A 14,021-nucleotide genomic window follows, 5' to 3' on the forward strand; every position below is an offset into this window, starting at 1 on the left:
GTAATAGGACACAGCCTGATGTTGTCAGAGAGACATTTGCTTCTTTCGATCCTGTCTCTGTCTCCACACAAAATGTTATGTGTACGTAATGCACACCTTCTGGAGCTGAGGTGAATATGAGACCCAGGCCCAGTGGCTCCCCTGATGACCTCCTGTCCTGAAACCCCACAGGCCCTAATAAGAAATTGTTTCTAGAAGGTAGTCCTTAGTGCCTCTTCTATCTTGTTACCAGTGCATTGCTTTCTACATCTTGCCATATCCATAAATGAGTGCTCCTGTCTTACTTCATGACTTCATGGCATTTTCTTGGCTATCACTGTTGTGTCTTAACCTCCAGTTCCTTCTCCCTCTAGGTCAGCCTCCACACTGCTGGCAAAGATGTCTCTCTTAAATACAAATCTGAGCATGTCACAACCTTATGCCTCAATATCACATTAGATTCCCATATCCCATATCCTTATCCATAGAATAGCACTCAAATTCTTTAGCATGACATAATTTCCTATAAGGGGGTCCCCCAACCCACTTTTCAACTCTCATTTCTGGTTTTTCCTCCAACATTCCACACCTCTTGCTATTCCACAAAAGTGCCATTTTCTTTTTTTCTGTTTTTGCTCCTGTTCTTACCTCTTCCTGAAAAACCCTTCCCTTCTGGCACATTCTTACCCTTCTGTCCTCTGAAAAGCTCCTCAATGCTGCCAAGGAGGGCAGCGTTCTGATCCTCTGGCCCATTGTACATGTCTTCAATACAGAGAATGTTAACAGTGAGACCACTGAAGGGAGGGACTGTGATTTAACTTGAGCAGCACAGCAAGGGCTCAATAAATACTGGCTGGATGACTGTGTTAATTGTTGGTAATACCCCATGCTTTCAGAAGCAAACACAAGTTCAGTCAGAAACTACCTCTTGCAAACAGTTTTATCCATAAAATTCATCTCAATGGCTCTCAGTTTTCTGGACTATTCTTATATATAAGCAAGGATGGTTGCAAAAGAGTTCTCACTTCCCAGACCTCCATCTAGGTATGTTTCTTCCAAAGTAAGCCCTTTTTCTCTCTCAGTTGCCTCCTCATTCAGCTGAGCCTGTTGAAGGACCCCTATAGGACTTCATTTCCTTGACTTAGGCTACAATTTGAGCCCAGCACATGGAATCATCACCACCATTCGTTGTTGAGATTGCGGCCGACTATTTATCTATATGTAGTCATTCTCTGTGTAAGAAATAATGCATTATTAACACGGCTTTATTATCAGACCCAAGTTTGGCAGATAGAACAACATTAGAGGGTAATTGGAAGAAAAGCTGATTTGTTAGCAAAATGTTGCCTTTTGGCTAATGAATCATTGTGATTTTTTGCACTGACAGCTCAGTAACAAGCTTGAAGACTACTTTGCTTCAGACCATTAAACTTTGACAAACCAGTGATTAACTACAGCTAGAGCCAGTGGTCTGTGGGGATTATTGCAATTATGAGCCATATCTATAACTTTTCAAAATCATTAGTTGAGACAAGGTGGGTTTGATGATGGAGGGGCTACTGACGGATAGGCTCCATTGCCTCGTCATACACAGGCAATAAACAGCTGCTGGAAGACAGTCAGTCAGCAACAGCTCTGTTTTGGGGGAAGCTCTAGTGAGAGCAATAAAGACTGCTTTCAGAGAATGAGCCCTGTTTGGGAAGGAAGAGACAAGAATTTCTTCTGACTTGTAGTTGGAGGCTGGAGGTGTTTTCTCTAAGGAGAACTCAAAGGCAGTAGAGAAGGCAAACCAAACAGACAGAAAAGCAAGGTGGGACCACCATGGCTTGGGTTCTCTTCCTATGCTTCATTGGATTGTTGTTACACTCAGGGGCCCCAGTGGAAGGTGCCTGCCCTTTTCTTTACTGCTCCCTACTATTCATAATAGGGATCTTGAAATAAGGTGAATAATATAAATTAGTAGGGCAGAAGGAAGTGGTAAAAGAAACTGTGGTAAAATTGCAAGTCAAATACAAACACAGCTGTGGGCTGTGACTCCTGGGTTACAGGCAAAAGTCCAAGTCCTCAGCCTTACGTGTAAGACTCTTCAAATCCAGCCCTCACGTCTCCAGCCTCATCCTTTTGTATTTTTGAACTCTTATGTCCCAGTCCAACTGTGATGTTCTCTAAATGTGATGTGACCCACACTTTCCAATCTCTGTACCTTTGATCTCCCAGGAATGGCTGCAACCTTGAAATTCATTTCTATTTGTTCAAATCCTATCCACTCTCTGGGTATCTGTTTCTTATAAAATTGGGAAGAAGAGGTGGATTAAATCAACATTAAGACCCTTTCTCTGATCAAGTTTTGTGAGTCTGTGGCATATTTCACCAACTACGGTTAATATGCATGTGAATCTACTTGCATTCTGGGGCCCTTAATCCCATGTAATGTTCTGTATCCCCCAGGTGGGCACATTGCTGGGAGTCTTGCTGTCGTCACAGATGCTGCCCACCTCTTAATTGACCTGACCAGTTTCCTGCTCAGTCTCTTCTCCTTGTGGTTGTCATCAAAGCCCCCTTCAAAGCAGCTGACGTTTGGATGGCACCGGGCAGGTATAGTTCACCCACTGAGCATTAATGTCAAGGTAGTGCTGCAAGGTCAAACCAAGGATAAAGACAGAAGAGACAAAGCAAAGCCTTGTTCAGAAATCCCTTAGAGGCACGTCTGATGTTCAGGATAAAAAGGATGTGTGTTCTCAAGGGCACTTTGGCAACAAGCCAGATTAATTGCGCTACCTCTATTTCAGTGGAATAACAGGAACACAGGTATCACTTCCGCAACCGCCCTGGCCCAAGGGTAACAGCCACGATACCATTCATCAAGTTACTCTGCATCTGGGAGGGAGGATGGGATAAAGCATCTACCATTTTGCAAAGTCAGGCACAGAGAGCCCAAGAGAGCTAGAGAGATTGAAGAACTTCTCACAGGTAAGTAGAGAATAGAACGTGAAGGAGAATTTAGGGCAGAGCAAGGGTGGCCGACATGCTGACACGGTGGCCAGCCTTCACTGTTGCCTCTAGATGCAGACCACAACTTACACACTGACAATTGTGGGCTGTGGTTTTTCAAGTTTAGAATGGTAGGAAGTTCTCGTTTCACACGAAACAATTTATCATAGCAAGTGTTTTGGATCGCCTTTCCTTTAACATTCGGCGGTGGGGGGAGAGAGAGAGATGAGACAATAAACATCAATAAAAAGAATTTGTGACAATGTGACCTGAAGATGCTTTTCAGTCCCTGAACAGTGCTCCACTTGGGAAACATGTATTTTTGGCTGAGCGCCTGTCATTTGTATGCATTTTTACACGTGCTCTCCCCTTTCTGGTACTATTGGTCAAAGCTCTTTGGTAAACATGGGATGTTTTATAAACACAGGCACAACCCAGAATTTAGAATACTGCTTGTACTTTCTCATCTTGGTGATGGAAGCTCATGAGCATTGACGCTGTAGAAAATCAGGGCTGTTCAGTAGCATTCTCTGCTTTAAGACAAATGTTCTATGATACAGAGTATGATGTGGCCATAGAGCACTTTAAATGTGGCCACTGTTACTGAAGAACTGGATTATTTTATTCTATTCTATTTTATTTTATTATATTATATTTTAGAGAGAGCACATACCTGCATGTGAGCAGGGGAGGGGTGGAGGGGGAGAGAGAGAATTTTAAGCAGCCTCCATGTTCAGTGCAGAGACCCCGACGTGGGGCTCAATCTCATGACCACGAGATCGTGACCTGAGCTGACATCAAGAGTCAGACATTTAACTGACTGGGCTACCCAGGCACCTGGAAGAACTGGGTTTTTAATTTTTTAATTTAAATGGATACAGCCACATGTGATGATGGTTACTGTTTTAGGCAGGACTGCTTAGACACACAGGTGAAAATGAACTAGCTTGTCAAATAGGTAATTTCATGGATGACTTTGTTTAGGAAGAAGCTAAGTATAAAAAGTGAATTTATTTAAAAAAAAGTGTGAAGTGGCTAATAAGACAGGTGTCATGTGGACAGGTTGCATGTAAATGATTGAAGTCTGGGATACAATAGCCCCACACTGGGAAACAATACTTTACATTGTTCTGCTTTGACAGGGGAAAGATCAAAAGTAGGGAAAGTCCCCGGCAACGGACTCTCAGAATACTTCTGTGCCCTGGAAGGCTTTTAGCACCTGCCTACTAGGTTGAGTTAAAGATCAGGGAGAGGTGTTAAGGAACTCCACAGTGAGCAAATGTGCTTTACTCAGCCTGCAGACTGAACACTATCTTATCTTTAAATATTAATATACATGTCTCTGCTCTGATACTTCTTTTCGATATAGTTGCTCTTAAAATGCAGTTAGAGTGTTGATATACCTCTGAGCTTGCCTCTGTGTTTATAATATGTTGGGTTGGCAAATGAAACTCATTTTCATCATGTACCCTCCGAAGCCCTCCCTTGTTACTATTTTATTCCACACAAGGTACCGCTACTGGCAAATTGTAAATGTTTTATGGTGAAATTAAGAGTTTCTAAATACATTTTACTCTTTGCCTCTCATTATTTCATCTCCTAATAAGTTTCAATCATTTTAGCACCTGTTTAAATTAAAATCCCCGAGGAAAATAGCAATGGCAGATAGCAATTAATATGCTTTAAAAATTTGCTAGAAATTACTTACTAATATGGAGCATAATGAACTCAGATGCTGGTGTTTAATGAATGCAACACTAAAGTGAATCATCTTAGTGCTAAAATCCATCCACACATTTGGAACTAGTTAGTTTAGAGCCTTTTTTCGCAGGGGGACAGGTTGGGGGGAAGCAAGGAACATCAATGTCTTATGACTCTCGGGAGATCAAGGTGATCCACAAATTCTTTGTGTATGGGTGTCTGTGTGCTCGAATCCCTAGAGATCCTTGGTGCCCTGGTGTCCATCCTGTGCGTCTGGGTGGTGACGGCTGTGTTGGTGTACCTGGCATGTGAGCGCCTGCTGTACCCTGATTACCAGATCCAGGCGACTGTGATGATCATCATTTCAGGCTGTGCGGTGGCAGCCAATATTATGTAAGTCACCCCGCCCATAAAAGCTTGTTTTTAACCCTGTGTGGACATAGACAGTGGGGTTTTTCTTGATGTTCGTTTTTGCTTGATTTTTCCATTTGTGGAGATGGTGAATTGAATAAACTGCCAATGAGGAAGTGCAAAGGCTGGGATCTGAATCTAGACCCAAGAGGCCCAGGATTGAGCTCCTAGCCAGTCTGCGCTCTCATATGTATTGATGGTTCCATATGGGAAATGACTTACTCCTATTTATTTAAAAAAATTTTTTAAAAATGTTTTATTTATTTTTGAGAGAGAGAGAGAGAGAGAGAGAGAGAGACAGAACATGAGTGGGGGAGGGGCAGAGAGAGAGGGAGACACAGAATCTGAAGCAGGCTCCAGGCTTTGAAGTGTCACCCCAGAGCCCGATCCAGGGCTCAAACCCACAAACCGTGAGAGATCATGACCTGAGCCGAAGTTGGACACTTAACTGACTGAGCCACCCAGGTACCCCATCCGATTTGGTTTTTGTTACATGATCACATTATGGGTTCCCAGAGTGCTGGGTTGGAAGAGATCTTAGATTTTGTTTACTCCAGTCCCCTTTCTACTTTTGAATTCTCTTTTGCAACATCCCCATAAAATAAATAGTCATTAGTGTCATATATTTTAACAGAACTAGTAACAGGGAATTTGTTCCTCTCAAAAGCAGTCTATCTTATCTTTGTATCATTGTAAGACTGCCTGAAAACTCCTTCTTAAGCTCTATTAGCTAGTCGCTGTCTTTAGTTTCCACCTTTTGGTCCATTCTCTTATCCAGGCAGTCTTAATTCATTCTTATGAGACATGTGATGTTACTGGACATGTGATCATTTCTGTATTGGTCTGCTCTTACCCAAGTAAGCTACTTGATTGTTCATGACAAGGGTGTGGGGTGGGTGCTGTTAAGGCCAGGCCTTTGGTCTTTTTTGGTTGATTTACTCCTTCCAATCTGATAGCCTGATTCTGGGCAACCCGAATTAAAACTGCATCATCTACCTACCTACCTACCCTACCTATCAATTATCTGTGGTGAACAGAATAATGGCTCAAAGATTTCCTCAAAGATTTCCATATTCTAATCCTTGAAACTTCTGAGTATGTTAACTTACATGGTAAAGGAACTTTACAAATGTGATTAAGTTCAGGATGGATCTTGAGATGGGGAGATTATCCTAGGTTATCTAGACAGGCCAAATGTAACCAGAAAGATCCCTGTGAGAGGGACACTTGATGTCAGAGTAAAGGGAAGATGCTGTATTGCTGGCTTTGAGGACAGAGAAAGGATCCTGGAGCTAAGGAAAGTAAGTGACCTCTAGAAGCTGGAAAAGGTAAGATAATGAATTCTCTCCTAGAATCTCCAGAAGGAATGTAGTCCTGCATACCCATTTTAGAACTATAAGACAATATATTTATATTGTTCTAAGCCACAGAAGCTTTGTAATAATTTGTTATAGCAACAAAAAGAGATTCATATACACTATCTGTGTATCATCTATCTATCTTGTGATGCAACATGATACATGCTATGAGATAGGCTTATACCTGAAAGTGAAGAAGAATCACATTTTAAACAGTGTCTTTTAAGGAAGGCACAATGCAATCTCTGATATTAGAGGAAAATCCGAATGTGTACATCTTGAAAACGCTCCTCAGGTCACTCTAATACCCATACCTTTTGCCTGTGTCAGTTCCTCACCTCTTAGTGTGCAAACTGTTGCTCGAAATATCTAAGCTAACCAATTAGAAGAGTGGTATTTGACGCTATTACTGAGTAGATCCCTATTTCCATCCAGCTAACTTGAAACTGTGTTTCATATTGGCACTGGGAGAAAAAGTGTGTAGAGTTCAATGCAAATCTATCAGCACAAGGAGACAAATAAGGCAGAGCACATGTGTTGCTGACTGGGGTCAATAACATTATCTTTGCATAAAGAGAACAATATGTCCCCAAGACAGCAGGGACAATGAAAATATTAATAATTTCCCAAGAGGCATATGTCACATAGGTTGTGTCGATGCTACATGAATATGAAGGATACAGCTAGCTAACTTCCCCATAAATCTAGAACCTTGATAATCGAGTTTGACTTTCTAAATAGATGCCATCCAAATTTTCTTCCTACAGCAACTGCTTTTGAACTTTGATCTTAACATTGCAGGTGCTTTTCCTACTTAGAAAGATAAGGAAATTGAAAAGTGGTGACTTCCCTGTGCAAGTAGGTAGTTATTTATAGAAAAAGATATTGAGTGACTATAATGTTTCTCCTAGAACTGGGATTATAGTTTCAAGTGCTGCTAGATGCTGTGTTGTCTGAATACAGAAATATCAGAACCATAATTTGGGAATAAATCAAATCCTTGCAGACTCCAAATCAGGACAGAAAGTTCTAACAAAAGTTGCAAAGGGATTCTAGGATAAAGATTACTGACAGAGCCTTAAGGCTATTGCATGCTAAGTTTTCTCTGCCTGAAATATTCCCTCCTCTCCAGCCTGTAATTTAAATCTAACATAATCTTTCAAATTCAACTCAATTACTTTGTTTAACTAAATCAGACTTCCCTGTTATATTATCTATAGTACCTGTTCTTACTAGAACATTTTAATAATGAGAATTTCCCACTTATGGGTGTCTTTTTAAAATCTATGCTATCTCCATCATACTTAAAGCCACACCGGGGAAGGTTCACGTCTGTTTCATTCACCTTTATACCCCAAGCATTTAACAGTGGCTGGCACACAAGAGTCCCTAAGTTGTTTTTTTTTAATAAAATGAGTAAAAGAATGAATGACAAGGTGATGAGCACACATGGATAGATCTAGAAAGAGAGTATGTTAACTGCCAGCCATATTAAGCTGTCTGAGGATTCATAAATGGTAATTATTAATTAAGGGTGAATTTCTGTCCAAACACTGACCATCTAAAAACTGTGCATTATGTAACGATCAAATATTGCTGGATAGCAGTCATTCTACTTTGTGGATAATGACCTTGGGTTTCACAGACACTTTACCAGCAAATAGACTGGGATGTGTAGTACTAAATAATATTTTTTTAAAACTTTTGTTCCAAAATAAAATCAGGTGCATAATTTATATGCCTAATACTTATTCTTTGACTTGGGTAGGAGATGTTAAATTTTGTAATATGTTATCTATAGAGAGAGAATGAGGCCACAGCTCATACTCTTAGGACTGTATATACATATGTGTTTATATATATACATTTATATATACATTTGCATATATATACATTAATATATATTTACACACATATATGTGATACATTAATATATTTTAGTTTCTTGTTAATAGCTAATATACACAAATGCATCATTGGCCATTAAAAATTATTCAAATTTTAAATTCTCATAGAAATAAACAAAATTAAGTAAAATACAATATTTTTAAAAATCCAAACTTGATGAAATTTTCTTATTTTGTTTTACCCCTTTCTGCTGCTTTTTGTATTTGAAACCAGTACATTTAATTAATCTCCCACCAAAGCTCAGCTTTAAGCTTAGCTCAGTGCCTCGCATTCAGTAGATGCTCAATAAATATTTCCCCTCCTTATTGTCAAATAGTTTCATCTAGGAAGTGATGCTTTCCGGTTTTAACGTGAACCAGAGTAGCATTAGGTAGATGGAAGAGAAAACAGGTGAACCTTTGTTGTCTGTCCTTGTGTAAAAATTTAAAACTTGTATGATACATTTGTTTTCAAAATTAGTCCAAAATAGTACATTTTACAGCATTAATATTTCAACTATCTTCCATCTTGGATAACACATGCTCTTGTCAACTGCTTCATTATGCCGCATAGGTTTTCAATGGCTAATCTCATGTGTGCCAAGAACATGCTTTTCTCTTTCAGACTAAGTGTGATTCTGCACCAGAGACATGCTGGACACAATCACAAGGAAGTGCAAGCCAATGCCAGTGTCAGGGCAGCCTTTGTGCATGCCCTCGGAGATCTATTTCAGAGCATCAGTGTGTTAACCAGTGCACTTATTATCTACTTTAAGGTGAGTATGTTTGAGTTTACTCACTGTCATAGTAAGTTTATAGATTAGGTACTGCAGAAGCTGACCTGCCAGTATGAACCTAAATGAGGGTGGCCAGCCTCTATTTACCTATACCAACTACTTTGCAAGGTTTAAACAAACAAACAACACATATTTAAAGCCTGAAACCTTAGACTTTCCAGATTCATAAGTACTATGTCTCCAAATGTAGGGCTGCCAGTCTTCCAAGAAAGTAGTTCCTTTTGTCATGGAGTTAAGATGAACAGCAATGGAACCATGAATACCTTAGGATTCTTGGGTTGTAAGCAACAGAAAGGATGTCTAGCTTACTTAAGCAAAAATATATTTATTAGGTGAAATGTATTGGATGTACTCTTGGATAGAAATCAAGGTAGAAATAAGGACAACATAAGGTATCTTAGATTTCAGAAACTATCCAAATTCTGTCCCAGGTACCAGTGCAGAAATGACTGCGAGTCAACCAATTTTTTTCCATTTCTTGGCATTCTGCTGGAGATTCTCTTTCTCTGAGAAAGAGAGCCCACCAGACCTAGCTTGGGTCTTGTACCTGCTGCTTGGCTGGGGAGGAAGAGCACCTGATTGACTGTCCCACCAATATCACCCCCCAGTGGGGGAAAGATAATTCTCCCCCTGCCCCCGACAAATCAGGGTGTTAATGGAAAGTTGAGATGGATCTTGGATGAAACTCTGACCCTAAACAAACATTTACTATAGATCTGTGTTTCTTGTACCAAGAACTAACAGAAGTGGGTTGGGGTGTAGGTGGGGGAAATGGAAAAGAAGAGCATTTAGCTCTGTTGTTTGCACCTTGATTGTCCAGTTATCAAGGACTCTTTATTATTTTTACTAAAAAATGAAAACACATAAATAAAAATTATAAAGACATATCTGAATTCAATTGAGCAAATATTCACTGAAAGCTTTAAGTTTAAGGCAAAATCATTCACACTTGTCCTGGGTAGTGGAGTTTGAGAGTTTCTCAGAGGTAATGAGGCATGGACTTTTCTGTGGGACAAAAATTCATCAAAGGCAGAAGGACACGTATCTCTTCTGGAGCTAATGGCTCCAGTGGTGAGACAGGGCAAGAATGAGGCCTCAGCTCATACTCTTAGGACTTAATCAAAGATGCCTGTCTCAAACATTTCTCCAAAGAAGACATCCAAATGGTCAACCAACACATGAAAAAATGCTCAACATCACTCATCATCAGGGCAATGCAAATCAAAACCACAATGAGATACCACCTCATACCTGTCAGAATGGCTAACATTAACAACTCAGGCAACAACAGATGTTGCCAAGGATGAGGAGAAAGAAGAGCTATTTGAACTGCTGGTGGGAATGCAAACTGGTGCAGCCACTTTAGAAAACAGTATGGAGGTTCCTCAAAAAATTAAAAATAGAACTACCCTACGGTCCAGCAATTGCACTATTAGGTATTTATACAAGGGATACAGATATGCTGTTTTGAAGGGGCACATGCACCCCAATGTTTATAGCAGCACTATCGACAATAGCCAAAGTATGGAAAGAGCCCAAATGTCCATTGATGGATGAATAGATAAAGAAGATGTGGTATATATATACAATGGAGTATTATGTGGAAATCAAAAAGAATGAAATCTTGCCATTTGCAACTACGTGGATGGAACTAGAGGATATTATGCTAAGCAAAATTAGAGAAAGACAAACATCATATGACTTCACTCATATGAGGATTTTAAGATACAAAAAAGCTGAACATAAGGGAAGGGAAGCAAAAATAATATAAAAACAAGGATAGGGACAAAACATAAGAGACTCTTAAATATGGAGAACAACAGAGAGATGCTGGAGGGGTTGTGGGAGGGGGGATGGGCTAAATGGGTATGGGGAATCTACTCCTGAAATCATTGTTGCACTATATGCTAACTACTTGGATGTAAATTAAAAAAAAAAAAAAGATGCCTGTCTCGAATATGTGCCATCCTGAGGAGGGAAAGAAAGGAAACAACCCCAGTCTGCCATGACCAAGCTCCAGCTGGGCCTTGGTCATGTGCAACCTCTGGGCAGGTGATACCCTTTCTTCTCATCATAAGGAAGGCTGAAAAGCCATTGACTATTATATAAATGTGTGCATATTTTCATCACATACTCTGTGCTTCTATTAACAGAAAAGTCAAATCAGGCCTTTGGAAAGAACACTCAAGGCCCCTCTCCTTTATGTCTTAAATTTAATTTTTAAATTTCTTCAGCCACTGATAGTTTAAAGCTTAAAAGAAGGATTGAATCTTCAGGAAATCTTGCCTCTGAGTTGGATGTCAAGTTTCAGGGAGGTGAAAGGGTGATAGAGAGAAAAAGAAGCAGGGAGGTTTACTCATTTTATTATAAATCAGAATTTCTGCATGGAAGGCCTGAATTCAGTTAACCTAAGTCCCTATATTTTCTAGCCAGACTATAAAATGGCTGACCCAATCTGCACATTCGTCTTTTCCATCCTGGTTTTGGCCAGCACCATCACTGTTTTAAAGGACTTCTCCATCTTACTCATGGAAGGTAGGAGTGATTTTATTATTATTTCCAGGATCAGTGTTTCTCTTCCCTATAATCACAGAAGGGAATGGCATCAAGGCAAATCCACTGTTAATTTGCATTATAAGGAAAATCTAAATTTATAAGGATTTTTTGTGAAAACAAATATTATGATTTTTCTTCATATGGGAACAAAAAGAATTGCCTTCTCTTTTTTCCTCCAGCAACTATTAAATGATATGGCATACGATAAAAACAATATGTACAAATAATAAGGATAGGCACTGAGGGAGATATTGTGAAAATATACATTTCTCCCTAGATATATGGAAAAGGCCTAAGAAAAATTGAATAAGCTATCTCTTAGGCAGCATTATAGTTACTATAAAGGGCTTGTCTAAAACTCTTGTTAGATCAGGCCAGCACTCAAACTTCAAGGCATCAGAATCACTTGGGGTCTGTTAAAACACAGATTTCTGGGCCCATCCTGATAGTTCCTGAACTGGTGGGTCTGGGGCAGCAGCTGGGAATTTGCATTTCTTTTTCTTTTTTTTTTTTAATGAAATTTATTGTCAAATTGGTTTCCATACAACACCCACTGCTCATCCCAACAGGTGCCCTCCTCAGTGCCCATCACCCACTTTCCCCTCCCCCCACCCCCCATCAACCCTCAGTTTGTTCTCAGTATTTAAGAGTCTCTTATGGTTTGTCACCTTCCCTCTCTGTAACTTTTTTTTCTCCCCTTCCCCCCGCCCCTGGTCTTCTGTTAAGCTTCTCAGGATCCACATATGAGTGAAAACATGGTATCTGTCTTTCTCTGCCTGGCTTATTTCACTTAGCATAACACTCTTCAGTTCCATCCACGTTGCTACAAATGGCCAGATTTCATTTTTCCTCATTGCCAAGTAGTATTCCATTGTATATATAAACCACATCTTCTTTATCCATTCATCAGTTGATGGACATTCAGTCTCTTCCCATCATTTGGCTATTGTTGAAAGTGCTGCTATAAACATTGGGGTACAAGTGCCCCTATGCATCAGCACTCTGGGAATTTGAATTTCTAACAAGACGCTGATGCTGCTCGTCCAGGGACCACACTTCGAGAACCACTAGAATGACCTTTTCACACTACTGAAGGATTACTACACAAAAGGCACAAGAATGGAACCTAGAAAAGTCCATCAGAATTAGAGGTTTGCATCATATCAAGCAGTTGGATGATCAAGAATATCCAGACATTGGCTTGAACTTTTCTTTTTTGTCCAGCACATTTTGACATAAGGCAGACAGAGTCTCAGAGTGCACGTGCCTTCACAAAAGCCCACATTTCCTTAGTGTTCACTGCTGAGTACACGTTTAAGAGTTTTGTTCCTTTGGGCACTATAAACGTTGGAGGATGATGATGCTGACAACGGTGAATCACAAGATGGAGTCGAGCGTCACTAACAAATGAACGTCCTCTCTCTGAAGGTGACAATATTTGGTTTGTCAAGTCACAGATGCATCCATTTCCTTTCCTGAGGGCCAAGCACTGAGCTGCAGCTGTTGTTCCTATTAAGGAACTTTGCTGACTTACAGGTGGATAAAAGGCAAATGGGTATCCATCGGAGATGAGTATTTTCCATCCCTGTCTGGCAGCATAGCTCTTCTCAGGTGATTATCTCTTCTTATTTGAGGAAAATGTAGCTAACTTAAAACAACCTTTGTAAACATTTATTTTTGAAAGAGAGTGTGAGAGCGAGTGGGGGAGGGGTAGAGAGCGGAAGACAGAGGATCTGAAGCTGGCTCAGACCTCAGGAGCTCTGAGTGCAGTATTCCAACCCACGAATTGTGTGATCATGACCTGCGCTGAAATCAAGAGTCGCTTAACTGACTGAGCCATCCAGGTGCCCCAGGAAAATGTAGCTAATTATTGAAGCTGGCAGGTAACTCCTACCTGGAAGATGCTTTTTTTTTTAATGTTTATTTATTTTTGAGACAGAGACAAAGCATGAACGGGGGAGGGTCAGAGAGAGAGGGAGACACAGAATCTGAAACAGGCTCCAGGCTCTGAGCTGTCAGCACAGAGCCCGACGCGGGGCTGGAACCCATGAACCGTGAGATCATGACCTGATCTCAGACCTTAACCAACTAAGCCACCCAGGCGTCCCATTTTTTAAACTGGGTTTTCAAATTACATTAGCATACAATAATACTTGTACTTAATAAAGTTTTATAAAAATATAGAAAGGAATAAAATTATAAAAAGTCTTTCCATTTTTTTACCTTTGAATTTTCAGTCCCATTCTTCAGAGGTAATGCCTACTGATAAGTCATCCCAAAATATCTGTGCATTCACACACACACACACACACACACACACACACGTCTTTTTTTATACAAAC

General features: G+C 40.2%; 1 protein-coding gene across 1 annotated transcript in view; it reads left to right on the forward strand.

Annotated features, from left to right (window-relative positions):
* The window catches only part of SLC30A8 (solute carrier family 30 member 8), a 43,204-nt gene that overhangs the window by 24,170 nt on the left and 5,013 nt on the right, over positions 1 to 14,021 (forward strand). The window contains exons 3-6 of the mRNA XM_019460001.2: positions 2,428 to 2,574; positions 4,911 to 5,064; positions 8,952 to 9,102; positions 11,553 to 11,658. Coding sequence (XP_019315546.1) covers positions 2,428 to 2,574; positions 4,911 to 5,064; positions 8,952 to 9,102; positions 11,553 to 11,658 — 558 coding nt within the window. The remainder of the gene's footprint in view (positions 1 to 2,427; positions 2,575 to 4,910; positions 5,065 to 8,951; positions 9,103 to 11,552; positions 11,659 to 14,021) is intronic.

The sequence above is a fragment of the Panthera pardus genome, unplaced genomic scaffold, assembly GCF_024362965.1.
Source record: "Panthera pardus isolate Hobbes unplaced genomic scaffold, ASM2436296v1 HiC_scaffold_7, whole genome shotgun sequence".
Classification (NCBI taxonomy): domain Eukaryota; kingdom Metazoa; phylum Chordata; class Mammalia; order Carnivora; family Felidae; genus Panthera; species Panthera pardus.